This window comes from Pezoporus wallicus, unplaced genomic scaffold (assembly GCF_028554395.1).
Source record: "Pezoporus wallicus isolate ANWC-B61680 ecotype Strahan unplaced genomic scaffold, APGP_CSIRO_Pwel_v1 contig_736, whole genome shotgun sequence".
Lineage (NCBI taxonomy): Eukaryota > Metazoa > Chordata > Aves > Psittaciformes > Psittacidae > Pezoporus > Pezoporus wallicus.
Genome location: NW_026639744.1, coordinates 459,718 through 478,585, shown reverse-complemented (window position 1 = coordinate 478,585; position 18,868 = coordinate 459,718). Strand labels below are relative to the sequence as shown.

At 38.8% G+C, this 18,868-nt stretch overlaps 1 protein-coding gene across 4 annotated transcripts; it reads left to right on the top strand.

The window, feature by feature from the left end:
* Window positions 1-5,696: 5,696 nt before the first annotated feature.
* MMADHC (metabolism of cobalamin associated D) lies at window positions 5,697-18,074 on the top strand. Of its 4 annotated transcripts, none has more exons than XM_057415578.1 (8): window positions 5,697-5,881; window positions 6,122-6,171; window positions 8,696-8,840; window positions 9,067-9,284; window positions 11,851-11,956; window positions 13,179-13,309; window positions 16,356-16,442; window positions 17,772-18,074. In XM_057415578.1, the coding sequence occupies exons 2-8, from the start codon at window positions 6,163-6,165 to the stop codon at window positions 17,967-17,969; spliced, it is 894 nt and encodes a 297-aa protein (XP_057271561.1). In that variant the 5' UTR covers window positions 5,697-5,881; window positions 6,122-6,162; the 3' UTR covers window positions 17,970-18,074. The 4 variants fall into 4 exon arrangements, with proteins under 4 accessions (XP_057271561.1, XP_057271562.1, XP_057271563.1 ...); XM_057415577.1 differs by having other exon boundaries at window positions 5,767-5,888; XM_057415580.1 differs by lacking the exons at window positions 16,356-16,442; window positions 17,772-18,074 and adding an exon at window positions 15,985-16,270 and having other exon boundaries at window positions 5,757-5,888.
* The last annotated feature ends 794 nt before the right edge of the window (window positions 18,075-18,868 follow it).

Here is an 18,868-nt window from a genome sequence, read left to right as displayed (position 1 = left end):
CAGGGGGAATGTCTTTCTAAAATGAAAACAAACCATTCTAAGACTTACCTTGTGCATTTGCACTGCTTACTAAAAAGCCTCTTTTCCCAGTGGTAGCAACCAAATCTCCCAGCCTAGTATCTGGAAATGCCAGAAGAAAGAGATTGTTCATATAAATACATACATTTCCAGGGGAAGTTTACTCTTCCTATAGCCAGAGGATGTTTACTTTTCTAGACTAGGAGTACGTTAAAACCTTTCCTCTCTTCTACTTCATCACCATTTCACTGGCACTTAGGAACAGACATTCCTCCTTTCAAACATGAGGTTTAGCAGGTCAAGTGAAGGGGGAGCCACAGTTGTATATGCAAGAGAAAATAAATACAGCAAATGAAATGAATAAACAAAGAGCCTGACATTGCTTAGAGACTAGAAGTTCCCTGGCCGCAGGCAGTGACCCAGGCAGGCAATGTGATGGGTGAAGACTGTCGACTCAAAGAGCATGAGCCCAGGGCTAAGCTCTGCAGGTCAGACCCATGGTGTTCCTAAATGTCACAGGACCATCTTCTCCCTCCCTTTAACATTGCTCACAATGCCCTTCTGAATCACAGGGAATGTGACCGGCATGCTAGGATAGTCAGCTGGCTTTTGGTATGCTCAGTTACTGATTTGCTGCAAGCAGGTTTTAGAGATCAAAAATCAATGTCAACGATTTTAACCTCGGTTTAACAAAGTCCTAATGAAGTTTAATGGATGCATTAGGTAGATTGCAAGCACCAGCACTATCCATCATTGCACAGAAATGGAGATACTTTAAAACACATTTTAAAGTTTCTCATAGAAGTACAATAAGAATTAAGAATATCTCATTATTTTTATGACCACTTAACAAATTTATGCAGTATTCAGAAATGAAAAATCACCTCTTTCTTAAACAGATACAATTCCACTGCCTTCAGCTGAATCACACCTGATTAACTGTAGGGCAAATCAGGCCATATAAGCAGGAAAACCCCACATTAAGGATGAAACCCTAACTTTGGGAAAACAGGCAAAACCTGCAACTCTAATGCTTATGGAAAAAATCCAAAAGCCTCTATTTAGGCAAGCTTAAAGAAAAAATTATGTTTCAGCTAATTAATAAAATATGAAGATGAAGAGGGTCTGATTAAGGTCTTGTTTCTGCAACAAGTGAAAAGGACAGGAGAACCCCCTCAAGGCTGGGCTTTATATAGCAGTGTACGTGCTTCAGGAACAGTACATGCTTCTCTGCAGAAAGGAAGGCAAACTTCCTGTACTGAACACGACAGCAATCTGGGTCCATCACTCACAATCCAAGGAAACAGTTTACAACAGCGGTGCCACAGGGCTGAGCAGATACTGGAGACACCTCGTCTATCTGTACCAGTGACAGGCTGACAAACATGGAACTGTCCAGGAACATTTGATGTTTGTGTGAGAAGAGCCCTCTGATTTTCATGAACACAGAAGCACCTGATCACAGAAAAAGCCACATTCCACACTGGATCTCTGGAGCTCTCCAGTCCACTTCCTCATCCCACTCACTTCTGAAGACCTCCAAGAATGGAGTTTCCACAGCTTCACTGGGACCCTGGAAGAGCAGAGTGGGGAAGGGATGAAAATTCATGTTTTGCATGCCTTAGGTACCAAACCAGCTTCTCAGAGGCACCTCTGGCTCCTCTACCTGCAGACTAAGGAATCCAGAAAGTCTGGGAATTGTGAAGGAAAACACAACAAGAGCTCGGAGATAACCATGCCAAGTGCAAGGTCCTACACCTGGGTCGGAGCAATCCCAGGCACACCTACAGGTTGGGCAGAGAAGAGATTCAAAGCAGCCCTACAGAGAAGGACTTGGGGGTGTTGGTTGATGAGAAAATGAACATGGGCCGGCTTCAGTGTGCTTGCAGCCCAGAAAGCCAACCGTATTGTGTGCACCAGTTCCTGCCCCTCTACTCTGCTCTTGTGAAACCTCACTCAGTTCTGGTGTCCTCAACATAAAAAGGACATGGAACTGTTGGAACAAGTCCAGAGGAGGGCCACGAGGATGATCAGGGGACTGGAGCACCTCCCATATGAAGACAGGCTGAGGAAGTTGGGGCTGTTCAGCCTGGAGAAGAGAAGGCTGCGTGGAGACCTCATAGCAGCCTTCCAGTATCTGAATGGGGGGCTATAGGGATGCTGGAGAGGGACTCTTCATTAGAGACTGTAGTGACAGGACAAGGGGTAACGGGTTAAAACTTAAACCGGGGAAGTTTAGGTTGGATATAAGAAGGATCCTGTTAGGGTGGTGAGGCACTGGAATAGGTTGCCCAGAGAGGTTGTGAATGCTCCATCCCTGGCAGTGTTCAAGGGCAGGTTGGACGAGGCCTTGGGTGCTATGGTTTAGTGTAAGGTGTCCCTGCCCACAGCAGGGGGGTTGGAACTAGATGATCTTAAGGTCATTTCCAACCCTAACGATTCTATGATTCTATTATTTTTCAGGCAGTGGTGGTGATGACTGAGAAAGTTCCTTATGGCATCCCTCTTGCTCTAGTGTTGCTGCAGCGCTGAGACTCTTTCCAATGCTGCACCTTGTTCAAACTGCCCAGGGGAAGCCACTGCCACCAAAAAAACAACTGATAAGGAAAAAAGCATTTCAGTAACACAACAGCAAAAGCTGGTCATGCACTTCAGGTTCCACTGTTAAAATTGTTGCAGGCTTCTGGACAGAAACTGAGTTACTTCCATCTTCATGGAAAGAAAAAGTGTCCAGTTAACTGAACCTACGTGTATTTTTCAGAAAAGACTTTAAAATGAGGAATTAGATATCATTCTCCCCCAAACTGAGAAAAGTAATCTCTGAGGAAAGAATTTAATCAAAGCCAGCTGCTAATTACTTTCCTGACACCAGGGGAGAATAACGTTGGCATCAGAAAGATCTGGAAGATTTTCATTATTAATATTTGATAAATCTGTAATTGGATCGTTTGATTTTACGCTCTCCTTTGAATAGAGGTAAAAACTTTATTGAAATTAATCTTTATGAATTCAGACCACAAACTTCAGGGGATGATAACTCATTGATTGATTTGAGTATCTTGAAGTGCTAACCCTGGAGAGAAGATAAATTGGGATTGCCTAAGGACAAGTCAGTAGAGACTGAATGCAATCCAGAGTGCTTTCCTAGTAGAGGAAATAAATTACATTCTGTAAAGAGTTAAAGTTTAATTTCTCCAGTCTTTTTTTTGCTGAGGTTCTGAGATTCAACATGAATATTTCATTTAAAAGCAAATGAGAATTAAGTATGCTAACATTGAATTAATAAAATAGTTGAGCAGCATGCAATAGTGGGCAAATATTCTCCCGGAAAAATCCGAAAATAAGATTTGCAACATTATAGTTATCTAATATATCATATTGTTTAGAATTGGATTGAAGAATTTCCTCTTGATCCTAATAAAATAAAGCAAAAAATTCTATTAAATGCAGTAAGAACATTGTAGGGCTGAATATTATTATGAACAAGAAAACCAATTTCTTGCTCTGATTTTTAGCCATTATGTATTGAAACCATCAGAACTGCTTTATGCTAATAACCCAGCAGAAAGGCAAAAAAAAAAAAAAAAAAAAAAGAAAGTCCAGAAATATCTGGTTTATAACGAAAATAAATTAAAGGCCATGTGTACATTTACGGAGGGATCTGAAAACCCATATTTTATTTTGATGGCAACAGATTAAAGTTCCCTTTCCTTAACCAGCACTGCTGCTTTGAACAGACAGCAAAGAAATGGACCCCCCCCAAAAAAAAACAAACAAACAAACAAAAGAAGTCTTAATCCTAGTATTCTAATGTAGCTTTTATACATTTACCCTCTACTGCAGAAGCAAACCGCAATACAGCTCTTTTATATTAGCTTTAAAGAATATTTGGATTTAGGCACCTCTCCCCTGACATTTTTAATTCAGCATTTAAATAGTTGCATTAGTATGCACAGCACTTTCCACATACACAAGTAGGGAGGGTTTTGCCTCAAAGAACTCATGATCTAAATTAAATCACAATATGGAAAAACCAACAAAAAAGCTACCTGAGAACAGTGCTGAACCTTACAACAGCCACAAAGCTTTCTCCCTTCCCCTTTTCACTGCTGCCAAGATTTATGAGACAGCAAGATATGGAGGGTGATCACCAGTGCTAAGCAAACAAAAAAGACTGATCTTGAAGACAAAGATGATGAGGTTGCTCAGCACAGTGCCTGTGGAAGGCTATCCCACACTCAGAATTAGAGACTTGATAAAGATAGCTTTGTTAGAAAAGCTAGAAAGACATAGCATATGAGAAGTCATGGATTTGGTAGATATGCCATGATGGCCAAAGTGTGCAAAGTGGATGAAGAAAAAGGAAATACAAAGGTGAAAAAGAAGGAACTAAGGTGATCCTTCATACAAATACACTTCAGGCCAGAGGGGGACAAATGTTTTATGTTCCACATGACATTAAAAAATAAAAGGACAGCAATTTGAACCCAGGCTACGTACTGGAAAACCAGTACAATTCTGAAAATGAAGAGGGAGCATGGGCACATATGCAGGGATGTGACTTTAGAATTGGTACTTAAACTAAGCCACACTGACTTAGGGTATATATTCAACATACGTTCTGTGGGTATCAATCCATCTATTCAGCAGAATCCCATGTAGTCACTAGGGCTCAACACCAGACACAAGCTAGCTTTGTATTGTTCATTTTTCTAGGAGCAACAAAGACTTGTCCACAATCACAGCTTGGAGCACATCACAGCAGACGGTGAGGAGTAGAACAGTGACCCAAGCTGCTGTCACCGCACAAAGGAGAATGCTTTCAATGCGTAGAACTAAGTGATCTCTGAGGTCCCTTCCAACCCAAACCATTCTGATTCTACGACATGCATTTGCTTTAATATCTTCTGCAGTTAATTAACTTCATGCAGCAGCAAGTACATAAATTAACAGATTATTAAGAGCTCTGCCCGTGGAATTACCTCGATCTAGCTCACAATGGAAAAGTTTATTTTAAATAAAAGCTGGCTTTGCAAGCAAACCTCACCACAGACCCCAATAAATAGGCACAAGGATAAAAGATGGGGAAACGAAGCACTTCCACAACAAAATGGGGGGGGGGGGGACGGGACGGGACGGGACACACACGACACCAGCATTTGGTTCATTGAAGATGGGTTTTATTGTTATTTTGTAAAACAGTTTTCTGAAGAAGCCATGTGCCACTCTAGAAAGGCCAGTTTTGTTCGCAGAAGTGGCACCTATGTACCCCGCTCTCACCGACTTCCCAGGAAGTCCCCTGGCCTGGCGGCCCTTCGGCGGCTGAAAAGCTCCCCCTACGCTTTCCTCAGTAACACCCCCCTTTTATTCATTTTCGGCTTCATTGTCTCCCTCAGCCCCAGAAAGCAGAGGCGGGGTGAGTGCGTGCGTGTGTGTGTGTATGTGTTTAACGACAGCCCGGCTTGTATGACATGACTGACTCCTGGTGCACCCAGCGGGTACTGCACCGGCGAGCTGGTGCTGACACCACGACTCTGAGGCGCCCTCCGCCCTGCCAAGACGGAGAAGCACAAGCCCCGGGCGCGCCCGCTCCTAGGAGCAGCCACTGTCGCCGCCGCCGCCGCCACACACTGACCAACAGCCCCCGGCGCTCCTCGCAAGGACAAGCCGCTGCCGCTGCTGCTCATCTCCGGCCCCAAGCAATCGGCCGCCGAACGACATGTCCCGCCTGTCTCTGTGTGCTTTTTCAGCGCGGTAATCGAGGTGTCGGTTCATCGGCTCGCTCGGCCTGGCGACGGGCAGGGTGGACGCCGTCGCAGGGGTGCGTCGGATGACGGCGGCAGACGCCATTTTACAGGAAGAGGTGAGAGGTGCGGTGGCTTCGTTGCCTCCGGTGCTTCCCACCCGTATCCCGTGCGTGGTTTCGCGCTGCTTCTCCCTCCCGTTTTCCCCTCCCATAGCCGTTGCGGGTGGCTGGGTCTGCAGCGGGTGGGCATCGCCGAGGTGCCTTGTCGGGGAACCGGGAGGGCGGCCGTGAGGGGTGACCGTCGTCGTCGGATTGCGAGAGACGACCAGGAAGCCAGTGCGTTCGTTTCTCTTCTAGGGCAGCCGGGCCTGTCGGCGAGAGGTATCCCATCGTCTGCAATGGCCAACGTAAGTAACGCGCTCCCCCGCCCCCCGGGACTTGGCGCCGTTGCGGCCCTCGGCCGCCTGCCGGCACGGGGGTGGTTGCTAACTCCTCCCTGCGCCTCGTCCCGGTGCGAGGGGAAACGGCGCGGGACGCTTGCGTTTTACTCTCCCTTTAAAGCTGTCTTTCAGTCATCTTTCTTCGGGGGTGGGGGAATGGAGAAAGTGTTATTAATAAAAGTATGAGTTAAACCAAGGTAGATTTTATTAGAAAGCAGTAGTAGTGTCATTCTTCATCTACATTTTGGAAGCCAGTTTCTGTGGAAATCATGGAAGTAAGCGAATTGAGGCTTTAAGTACGATGTGGTTTTGTTCTTTTTTTTTTAATATTACGAGTTAAGATTAAATACTGCGATTCGCGAGGCTGCTTTCAGACTGAAGAATAAAACGCCCGTTATTGCCACGGAGGCATGAATAATTTATTGATTTCAGCTGTATTTTTTCACTTGTGTAATGCTAGGTATGTAAATATTTACATAGGTGAGTCAGTCAACAGATCTGTAATTAACATTAGCATCTCCATGTTGAGTGATCGTGATTATACGAAAAAATGCTCTTTTCTTATAATTGCATGTCAGCTGTAATTGTTTACATCTGGTTTATACGTAATATAATCTATGCAAAAATTAGAGGAAAAATATTTAAGTGGAATCAGCTTGTTGTTGTTAAAGGAACCGTTTAAACCAGTGGTTTTTTTAGAACTAAGCAATTTAAGGCCTTAACTGTAATTATTTAAGTTAGAAAATCAAATGTGCCTCTGAGTGATACTGGTAGAACTTATTAGATATTATATGTTTATACAGAGGTGGTATGTAAGAATCTGATGCTTACTAGTTCATGTCCGAAGACTTTGAGTAGAGTTTATCTTGAGTAAATGGTACTATTTGTACATTTATGTCTTTTGAGTGACCTTGTTGCGTACATATTTAGTGGTAAACTCATGGATAAAATCTTACAGAATCAGGAATACAGCACTTAAGGAAATACTCTTTGTGTCAGTTTCTTGAACTAAGTTTTTTCCCTTACCTGAAAAATAGCTTTGTGAAAGCACACATGCTATGGTGGGTGGGGTTGCATTTTCCAGTGATGCATACTTTTGTGCTGCTGTAGTCGATAGTATTAATAGTTTTGTGCTAGAGCTTGGTAGTCTTTAATTATTTTTAATACTGCACTTCTAACTCCGTTTTAAGTGTATGATTGGTTATTTTTTGGTTGCACTTGTGTAAATGCATCATGAAAGTTGTCAATCGTTTATTAAAGTATAGCAAATCAATCAGGCTTTTCAGTTTAATTGCACCACATGGATATTTTTTCTTAAAAAAAAAACCAAAACGGCCCCCAAAACCCCCACAAAACACACACACACACACAAACAAATCCCAACACAAAACCAAAACAAACAAAACAAAAAAAACCTAAACAAACAAAACCAACAGTAACAATTGCTTATGTTACTACTGAAGATGCTGTCATTGGGCCTCAGACCTCATGGCAAGGAGCTACTAGCTCTTTGGAACCCTCTTGTCAAGATGTTTGCATGCTCAGGAAGATAGCATTGCATCATTTTCAGCTTGCTATGGGGCTGAAAGCTTCTGAGAGAATCATCTTCAGCAACTGAAAGTTATATTGACAGTACGGCTCTGTGGTAGGAAGTGGGTTTTCTGGTGTATTTGAAGATCACAGGATTCATCAAGGCTTTTTAGCTTATCAGCATTTTCCCCACAATACTGATCTGTTTGCAGTAATGCTTGTTTATAAATACCTGAATGCAAGGAGTTTGCAAATCTAAATAATATTGCCTGCACTAGCAAGTTTTGTTCATGTTAAATGTTTATGGACTTATGAGCAAAAGAAAGAAGCTGAAATGACCATACTTATCTGTTTTGATATGCATATCTCCCTGTATCATTCAGAGCTGTTGGGATATGTCCTTTTCTGGTGAGGAAAGCCACAAGGAGTATCTGGAGCGATACTATTTGTGTCTCCCTCCCGTCTTCTAAGAAGTAGGAATATAGGCTGGCTAATGTTTGTGCTGTCTTTCAAGGCAAATGTCTCTGGTATCAGCATTTGCTTAATTAACAATATTTCTAAGTGTTTCTGCTAATTAATCCTGTGATTGAATTATGACATAGAAACAATTACATGCATGGAACTAATCATGGAAACATTCCCCATCCATAACCCAGTTTAGGCTGGAGGGGGGTTCAGTGGTGCTATTTAAACTTTTGAGTTCTTTTTTCCCCTCACGTGAGGAGGCTTTTCAATAAGTGTTTTCAAGGCTTTTTCTTTACTTAAAATACTATTACTAGTAAAATATAAAAGTAATCATAAAATACCTTGAAACCATGATTTTACAGAAACGCAGTTAATCATAATGAAAACTGTAATTTAATTATTGAGTGAGGATTTCTCTTGTGACCCACAAAGCTGTACTTAAACTAACTTTTTTTGCTAGCAGTATGTAATACTTATTTTGTTTTTGTCTTCTCAGGTGCTCTGTAGCAGAGCAAGATTGGTCACCTACCTGCCAGGGTTTTATTCCTTAGTCAAAAGAGTTGTAAATCCCAAGGCTTTTTCTACAGCAGGTTCCTCTGGCTCAGATGAGCCTCATGTTGCTGCTACACCTCCTGATTTATGTAAGAAAAAGCAAATTCATTTTCTTTGAATTCGTGTGCTATTGGAACTTTGCACCCCATATAAATTTGGGAATTCTGAAGTGTGCTTTTTATGTCAGGGCTTGTGTGTTGTGATTACTTTGGTTATATATGATTGTGATCAAATACATATGTTTGTGTGGGAAAGGATTTTTCTCCTTTTTTTTTTTCAGATGTGATGACTAAAGCAAGGCGTTGACTTTTGCAGGTCCAAGAACTGTGTGGCCAGATGAAGTAATGGGTCCATTTGGTCCTCAGGACCAGAGATTCCAGTTGCCTGGTAATATTGGTTTTGACTGTCACCTAAATGGCACTGCTTCTCAGAAGAAAAGCCAAGTTTCAAAAAGTCTGCCTGATATACTAGCAGAGCCTTCAGCAACTGAAAGGCATGAATTTGTAATGGCACAATACATAAATGAATTTCAGGTAAGAGCAGGCTGCTTCTATGTGAAGCTGATATTTCTTCTTTAAAAGAAAATGTAGCTAATGTCTCTTCATCCTGAAAAAAAGATACAGTTGGTTTTCTAGATGGTCTTGAAAGGTGAACTTGACTTGGATGAGCAAAAGGTTACATAGAACAAAGCTGAACCTCCTTTCAGGAGAAAAATATTTCAAGGTGTGGGGTTCTTGGCTGTATGTCTAGGCAGTGCTTAGTGAAATATCATTTTGGTAGTGACTTAATCACATGGATATAGGAAAAGAAAACTTTCAAAACTTGCTGTTTACCAAGTCACACCACCTTTTACCAAATAGAATTGGTAGTTTTTTTCAGTATCTCATTTAATGGATCTGGACTTACATAGTTTTGACAGTGTTTAGATCTGCCCATTTAGTTCTGACAACCATTGGAATCACACAGGAGAAACAGATGAATGTACCTCAGCCTTGGGTCTCACAATGAGACTGCATGTAAGTGATGGCAGAGCTGGCAGTGAGTCAAATGCATTATGAACAGCAAGCAGCTTGATAATTGCTAGTGTGATTGCAGTGTTTCAAGAAACTTTTAGTGACTATTAGCTGCTGACTTGGCTTTCCAGGCTCTCCGAGTTTGTGACATGCTCTGACTTTGGAAGTCAACTAGCAAATCTCCAGTGTAGAAATGCTGTGTAGTGATTTTTGTAAATGTGGCATTGTAGCACAAGTGTTTGGAAAATAGAGGCATGCGGTGAGCTCACCAGACTCTGTTTTCAGGTCTTGTGGATTATACTTTCCATAAAGAAAATTTCTGGTCTAGTTCATTTAGTGCAAACTACACGCACTGAATGCGTGGTCCTCTTGCTAGTGAGATTACTTGCATGATAAAATGCCCAGTGCATGTGTTGCTGTCCAAAATAGGAAAGACCAGAGGCAGGTTTTGCAACTGGTATTCATAAAGCAGTCACCATGAGTCAGTTCTGATCCATACCAGTGGTGTTTAGGAATCGCTGAACAGCATTTAGCTAACAAAAATGTCAAGCTACTCCTCTTAGGAGAGGACCCCAATTTGAATGATGGCATCAGCTGAATACTGGAACCATAGGTTGCTGCAGCAAGCTGCAAAAAAGCTCAGTGCTACTGAAGCTCATGCACTAGTCCTTGAAACAGCCATAGAAATGTCAAGCTTCTCTGACCTCTGTGTACTTGAGATTCATGTGTTAGTTTTATCTGAGCAGAGTAAATGGGCTTACCAACCTGTCAATATCAGAAAGTGGAACTGATCTTTGAAAAATAGCCATAGTCTCTTGATGTAGCATGCCTGGTAGGCGAATGGACTATGTAAGTGGTGTTTAGCCAGACAGAATGGGAGTAGTACAGAAGAAATCACAGTGAACTGAGAAAGAGTAATGTTCTTAGTATGAGGAGCATCCTATAGCTAGGAAGAAAAGATGTTTACAAGCGTAACAGCATGGCTTGTTGGGTTTAATGTACCAACTGATCTATCCCAGTGACTTTGCAATCATAGTGCAAGGTATTTGTGGAAACATGTATTGAAACTGCAGCTAATTGTCTGTTGTTTGTCTGTTACTGTGTTTATTTTTCTAATGGTTTGGGATTTGGTTTTGTTGGGTTTATGTGTTTTTGTTGGTTTTTTGTTCTTTTCTCCTGTTCTCAGTCATTAACTTCTGATACAAAAAATGCTATTCACAGTGTGTTTTCAGTGTAATAGTTTTCTCTAGGGAGAATTTTCAGTTACAAACACGTATTATGTAGGATTTCATGTACTACCCAACATTTTAATACCAGTCTTAGAGAAATTTGCTGAAATTGATTGTAAATTATGGCATAGTTTGAGCTAGAAAAAAATGTATTAAGGCATTTTACATCAATCCCAAAGGAGGCAGCTGTTGTTACTACCTTCTTAAGGGTGTCTTAAGCTTACATGTTAGATATCTAACTACTGGTACTCCATATGTATTCCACAAGAATTTGGTTTGTTTTTTTTGATGATGTTTGGATTTGGGGGGTTTTTGTTTGGTGTTTGTGGGTTTTTTTGTTTTTCGTGGGTTTTTTGGTTTTTGTTGTTTTTTTTTTAAAACTGTAGAACTAAAAACTATAAAAAATAAAAATTGGAAATTACTATTATTAGAAAACTGGTTTTCAAGTTAAAACAGCTAAAGCTGAAGGTACTGATAGTTCAGAGCTCTAGAACTGTTGTATAACTTTAAAGTTGTGTTCTTGCTCAGGTAATGTGTCTCTATCTAAAAGCTATCAGTTGGTGTTGAATACTTAAGGCCATTGGTTTAGAATCGTATGTTTCAAAAATTTCTGTATTCTTTAAGGGTTTGAGATAATACGATTACAATAAGATATAAAACTTATAATTTCTGTACAAGTTTAACAAATAATACCTATATATATATGTTCCACTTCCAATAGTTGAAAAATTCTCATTGTAAATCACCTTTCTGTGAAACTGCTTGAGTGTATCACTGTATCACAAAGTCATAGTCTAGTGTATAAAGTTATTTCGGTTACATATTAATGAGAAAGTTACAGTTTTCATTTTTTTCAGGGTGCTGATGTTCCACAGAAACAGCAAATAAATAATGCTGAAACTTACTTTGAAAATGCAAAGGTAGAATGTGCAGTACAAGCTTGTCCTGAACTGTTACGAAAAGGTATATTTTCACTTTCATTGACACCTAAGAAATTATAACTTTTTAAAATGCAAAAATATGTAAGTAAACACTGATGTAATTGATGCCACAAAATGTGTAGTAGAAAAGAGTAATCCAGAGTTAATACTTTCAAAAGGTAAATGCATGCTATAAAAGGAAAACTGAAACTTCGCTATTGACAATACTTAGTATTTCATATAAAATTCAGTGCCACTTAAATTCAAGATCAGTTGGGGCAGGGAGTAACTTTCAGGGGCTTCTTTTGTGTCAGGTTCTGGAGCTGATTTACTATCCAAAAACCAAACAGTGACTGGCACTGCTTTTTAGTAAAATAGCAAATTGAAATTATGAAACTTTTGAAAGCATTGGATTTGTATCTTTCTTTAATGTGCTTAAGAAAGAAATTATTGAAATTAAATTGGAGTTAAACCTTATGATTTAAAAAAGTGATAAACTGAGAAGAGACTGAAATCTGCTTAAAATCTTGGTCTACATGCTGAAGAGAGCAGACTTTTCAGAGACTAAATAAGAATGAACCTTTGGACTTTTTAATTTGGGAAAGTGCTTTTTTTTTCCCCACACTAAAAACAAGGCTCCATGAACCCTTATCATGACTTTGGCACTTCATGTGCATTCTTGTTTGTAATACAAAAGATGGTGTGCAGAAAGTCATGATGGGTTTGGACCTTTTCTGCCCCAGGTGGCTAACTGTCACAACTCATGCCCATAGTATACTACTGATACTGAGTCTGCTGTCATGTCCTAGGAATTAGATCTGAGACACTACTACTGAAAGATTTAATGTAAAAATCAGTGCATTATATAATATGGCTTATCCAGTTCTCAGCGTGTGTGGAAAACTGTGGCGGTGTTCAATTCCAAATACTAAAATATTATTATACTTGGTTTTATATCTTTGCAAAGACAGACACTTGTTTCTGGAGCTTTTATCATCTTGCAGTTCAGTAAGAGGTCTTGAACTAGCAAACTCTGCTCCCCAAGTTCCTTTTAACAGGACCTTACCAAGGTGTATTAGTTTCCACAAAAGCAACATTAGCATTTCAAATCAGCATGCTGTTTGCTGGATCTGATATGAAAAACACACATGTATTTCAATGAAAGAAGGTTTCTAAAGTAGGATTGATAATTTGTGTCAAACTGAAAAATCTTAAGTAAAATGTAAGAACAAGCCATAATGTGCCAGTTTTATATTTTTTTTTAGATTTTGAGTCAATGTTTCCAGAAGTGAATACCAACCAGTTAACAGTATTAACTGTCACCCAGAAGACTAAAAATGATATGACTGTATGGAGTCAAGAAGTGGAGGATGAAAGAGAAATGCTGTTAGAAAATGTAAGTAGCTGACATTAGCATCAGCTTCATTTTGTTGGCACATTAATCTTTTGTGAACTATATGTGTATTTTGGTCTGTTTCTAGCTCTGGTAGTAGTATCTGTTTTCCTACTTAGAGGGTTTTTGCACTTATTTTATGTTCTCTTACTGATAGAATGGCAATTACTTTTTTCCAGCTTTGTAGCTTTTTAACTACATGAAATAGAATAGAATCATAGAATAGTTAGGGCTGGAAAGGACCTTAAGATCATCTAGTTCCAACCCCCTTGCCATGGGCAGGGACACCTCACACTAAACCAAATAGTCTCATAGGACTATTAAATTCTTTATACTGGGGTGAGTCAAAAGTATGCTAAAAGGTAAAATGCTACTGTAAATTAATAAAGATACATGATCATTGTCCTGTTGCAGTTAAAGGGCAGCAACTATTTTCTCACCTTCATTCTGCTTTAATACTATGCATTTTGCAGGATTTCACTGTTGCCTTTGTTTTTGCGTGATGTAATTGAGATTCCAGTACAGGATCTGTGGATAAGTGCATGCTTACTTGCAAAAAGCGGTTGTTCTGTTTTGGGGTTTGTTTTGTGGTTCCCCCCTTACCCCCCCATTCTGATAATGAATACAGTTAATATTTTTAGCCTGGGTATCAGTTACATTTATTTCATCCTAACCATCCTCATGAACTTTGTCTTTTTGCTCTGTTGCCACTAGATGTCTCATTGAAAATCACTTAATTTCATGTTCTTGATTATTTTTGTGTGTACAGCAGGTGTCACTGTTCACCACCACTGACGTTCTTGTCTTGGCACCTCAAAATGCAATGTTCCTCTGCATTGTTATAATTTTTCTAAAACTAGTAAAAATCATCCTATGAGACTTAGATCTGTGATGGCTATATTTGTGTTTGAAAATAGTGTGGTAATGTCCTTTTCAATCCTGTAAATTGCAAATGTAGCTTGTATGGAGCAACGTTAAGGGCTACCACAGGCTGAAGGATCAACATAAAGAATACACACAAATTAAAATTCCCTTCATTTTAGTGTGTTCTTCTCTTTGAATTATTTATGGTCTGTTGGTCTTTGGCATTGTAATCTGGTCTAATTACATGTTAATTGGCATCTTTCTTCCATGTGCACCTCCCTGTCAAATCTAATACAGTCATTGTAGGGGTGTTAGGATGTTGGATGTAACCTCCCAGCCTAAAGGTTACTAACAGCAAATTCACAAGAAAATGGTCTATTTGTTTGCTTCATAGTTGGGTAGGAGTAACTTTAAAAATACTAATTTAATGTGAGAGGCTTGTGCTAAAGTAATGAGGGTTATGTACAGCCAAATGTAAATGTTTACAGAAGTGAATCTCCAGTGTTTGTTAATCTTGTCCTAAGTGATTGCTGAGGGATTGTTACAGCATTAGATCAAAAGATGTACTGTACCAGAAGTATAATGCCCAAAATGCTGTCTTCAGATGGCTTGTTTATATTTGTGACTTAATTACACTTGAAACATAGTTAATCATCAGAGCCATCAAACCTCAAACTATAGAACAGCTTACTGTAAAGGATAAACTTTCCTTTTTTGGTCCATTAAGGAACTGAAGCTGAGTAACTATAATATTTCTATAAATTCGAAATTTGGGAGCTGCTGAGGCACTAACTGTGAGAACAATCTTATTTTTATAACTGAAAGTGAATAAAGTATTAAATTTATTCTGAAGTCAAATACTTTTTTGTGATATTAGGAAATTTCTCACATTTTGAGGCAATTACATGAATTCTGTGTGTGCTTTGTTCTGGCTCAGTCTTTTCAGCTGTTAAATTTTTGCACTTGGTCTTCTTTTTCTGAGTGCATGGATGGTTTTAGAACCATCACAAATCTCAATGTTTGGGGTTTTTGGTTTGTTGTTTTTTTGTTTTTTTTTGTCAGCTGTGCAGGCTTCTTCAGAAGTTTTTTATGGGCCCCTGCTGCCCCTTGTAACATGGTTGTAAACTGCTAGTCTGGGTGATTAAAAGCACATAACTGAGGTCTGTTGTTGCTGATTTATCTGTGGAAAAAAATGTGCTGTGTAGTCCGTAGGTTGTGTCATATGTTTTGGTGACAGTACAGGAGCACAGCTTTAAATCTACCTGGTTGAATTTTCTTCCCTATCTGGCAAGCAGATAACTAAGTGCAGTGTAACACCAAAGGTTTAAGTTACCTAAAATGATAGATTCTTTAAGCTGTCCCTTCAAAGAAGGGAGCTTTTTGATGATGTGTTGCAGAATAGGGAACTTCTTAAAATATCGCTTAATTGACAATAGTATTTTCATTTCAAAATACAGTTTTTATTAAAAATACTTTTTTTTTTCATTAATACATCAGCTGGTGTCCTCCAGTGTAATTGAAATATGGTCTACAACTTTGACAGTCAAACAGTAGGAGAGTTTGAAATCATCATCCTGACCACCAAGAATTACTGGCAATAATTCAAGAGAATTGGTGTAAAAAGTCAAATGCCTATGGAACCGTTTGATATCATGAGGCAAAACTAAAGCGTTCTTTAAAACCATTTGTAGTGCAGGAAGAACTACATAATGTTGTCCTGCTAGCTGAAATAAGACCATGGGGCAAAATTGTTTTTCATATATTTATAAAAATATATTTAATGCTACATTCGGTGTCAAATTTGTGGAGTTTAGGTGAGCTCAATAAACTTGTGGAAATAACACAAATGCCTGATGTAATGGTTGACTTCTTAAAGAGGATAACAGGTATGACTGCAGTCTGCATGAGTAATGAAAGCAATTGCATTATTCCTTGTACAAGCTGTTAATCCATTACTGACAGGCATGAGGAGCACTCCTAAATCCTGTATGATTGGAGTAGTCTAACATAATTCTAATCCTCTTAATATTAGTAATATTTTTATTAAAAGTATGCTAAATTTCTTATTTATTAGTACAGGCCAAAAGAAATCTGTGCCTGATTGTTTTCAGAATGTTATATGTACAGAGATATATGTAACAAAAATCTCATTTCATATCCTTCTTTCCCTTTTATTTTCTTTAAGTTCATTAATGGTGCCAAGGAAATTTGCTATGCAATTTGTTCAGAAGGCTATTGGGCCGACTTCATTGATCCATCCTCAGGACTGGCAGTAAGTTATGTGCTGTGTCAAATATGCAATGGACACCACTGTGTCCTAACTAGCAGTGTTATTTGTATTCTGTATGGGTTAAATCCAACTTTTTCACGTGACTCAAAAGCTGTTAGGATACGTCCTTTCATGTATCAAAATGGGATAGTAAACCTGCATTAGTTCCCATGCTGTGTCCACTGTCATTGCAGTTGGCACTTTGGAGAATGTTGTTCAGCAATTAAGTTGAAATTTAGATAACTATTGTTTTATGTTCAAAAGCTCTTGGTCACTGCACAGTAAGCTGGTTTTGCCCTCCCAAGGTAACTAGGTAGATCTGATGTCTATCTGTGTAGATGGAGAGTTTTAAGAAGTCTCTGCACTAGTTTATGATACCTTTGTTACCTAGAAAAAATGAATAGTATGTTCCTAAAATGGCATTGGCATTTATTACTGGATCACATCAGTTCTCTGGAGGAGACGACAGTTTCGTACAAAGGCATCTGTGGAACATAGTCTTAAAACTTAAAAAAAAAAAAAAAAATTGAAAAAGCTCCTGTCAAAGCATGAGTATATATGCAATTTTGCCTGAGAACTGGTAAAACCATACCAGTTGAACATAATCATGCCAAGCTTAGGTTAGAGGGTTTTTATTTAAAACCAGTATAAAAGGCAGTTGATTTATTGTGTCAACAGAGACAAATATGCCTAATGGGATGTTTATAAGGTTAACAGGCAGTTGAAGGTGTTTATAGTGATTAAAAGCTTCCCAGAAATTCCCTTCATTTAAGGAATAGTTATGGATTGATGAAAATGGGTTCTGTTGAAATCAGTAGTAACACCCTTACTAATAATCTGTTCATCAGAAGTAGGCTTTTGGTCAGAAACTTCCTCCTGAGGTAACTGAAATACCTGTTCCCAATTAATATGCATTTTTGGTCTTCAAAGCACCTTTCTTTACTAGGGGCTCATTAAAGAGGTACATGCCTCAGTTTTGCTTTTTCACAGGATTCTGTCCTTGGTGCCTGTAGCAGTAGCAGAACCTTTCCAAAGCACTTGAGGGTTTGTTTTTTTTTTTATGTATGGTTGATCAGCCATTGAAACACAATGGTATGCCTTCAGTGCTCTGTCAGTGGCAAAGGAGTATCTTTAAATATGGGGTACCATTATAACCAGAAGTGCTCAGCTTATTTTTCTGTGCAATTTCATAAATAAAACTACATAAAATTTGCTCCAACAAATGTTACTGGTACTTCCAGGCTTAGGGATTGTTTTAAAAAGGGATACTTCTGGCATTTTAAATGTCCTTGGAAATGTTCATGTGAAAAAATCTTTTTTTTTTTCACCTAGTATTTTGGATCCTACACGAACAACACTCTGTTTGAAACAGATGAACGCTACCGCCACTTGGGATTTTCCATTGATGATCTTGGCTGCTGCAAAGTTATTCGTCATAACATCTGGGGTACTCATGTGGTTGTAGGAAGTATTTTTACTAATGCCGAACCTGACAGTCCGATCATGAGAAAACTAAGTGGAAACTACTAGTCTTCAAAGTTTCACAAGTTCTTATGATCTTTGCATTCTCTTCCTTGATGATTCTCTCTAAGCATTGTCAGGAAATGCCACAAATAATAAAGTAGCTGTTATTTATTTTAGTCTTTGAGTATGTGTTCACCACATGTGACTTAGAATATTAATTGACAGCATTCAAACAGATACCTTTATGCTACATAAATTTTAAGCTGTGAGTTTCTTTCACCTTGAATGAGTTTAAACATACATGTACATAGTGATCTGCAAGATAATTTTTAATATTATCTGAACTATTTTGTCCTTCAGTGTCTGAGACATCTGTGCTCTTAATATTAAAAATCCTGATGCCACTGAAGTTTCTAGGAATTTTGTCACTTTCTGAAATGAACAAGTGCCAAAAAAGAAAAGTGGAGTAAGTAATAAAATTATTTTGCTGGAATATAAAACTTAATGGAAACTACAGAAGTTATGCTGAACTAATCCCTCATTTGCTGTTCCAAAATGAGAATAATGAAGTAAGCTTTCAGTCTCTAACTACAAGTTGTACTTCAGCAGGAAAGTGTTCACTCAAATGCTACATCCAGCAACTCAGTAAAAAAGTCATAAATTACTCTAGAGTCAGTCATCTCTTAATGTTTTGGTTTTTTGGTTGGGTTTTTTTTTGTTGTTTCTTTGGGTGTTTTTTTTTGTCCTTGTGTTCTTTGGAATTTTACTTTCTCAGTGTTAGCTAAATATATTTAATTAGTTTATGTTTGTAAATGTAATTTAAAGGTGCTTTTGTAACTTTCTTAGGTCATTAAATACATCATGGGGAAAGGAAAAAAGATAATAGGGCAATGGTTGGATGTCATCATTGTTTTCCTGTATTTGGATGCAATTTAGACTTGTGTCTGTGGAATTTTGAAATGCAA

Bases quoted from the DNA above. Each gene is read 5' to 3' on its own strand.
- MMADHC (XM_057415577.1), top strand. From the start codon at position 5,849: ATGACGGCGGCAGACGCCATTTTACAGGAAGAGGTGAGAG. The intron at 5,889-6,121 runs GTGCGGTGGCTT...TTTCTCTTCTAG, and splicing joins TTTACAGGAAGAGGTGAGAG to GGCAGCCGGGCCTGTCGGCG. The intron at 6,172-8,695 runs GTAAGTAACGCG...TTGTCTTCTCAG, and splicing joins CATCGTCTGCAATGGCCAAC to GTGCTCTGTAGCAGAGCAAG.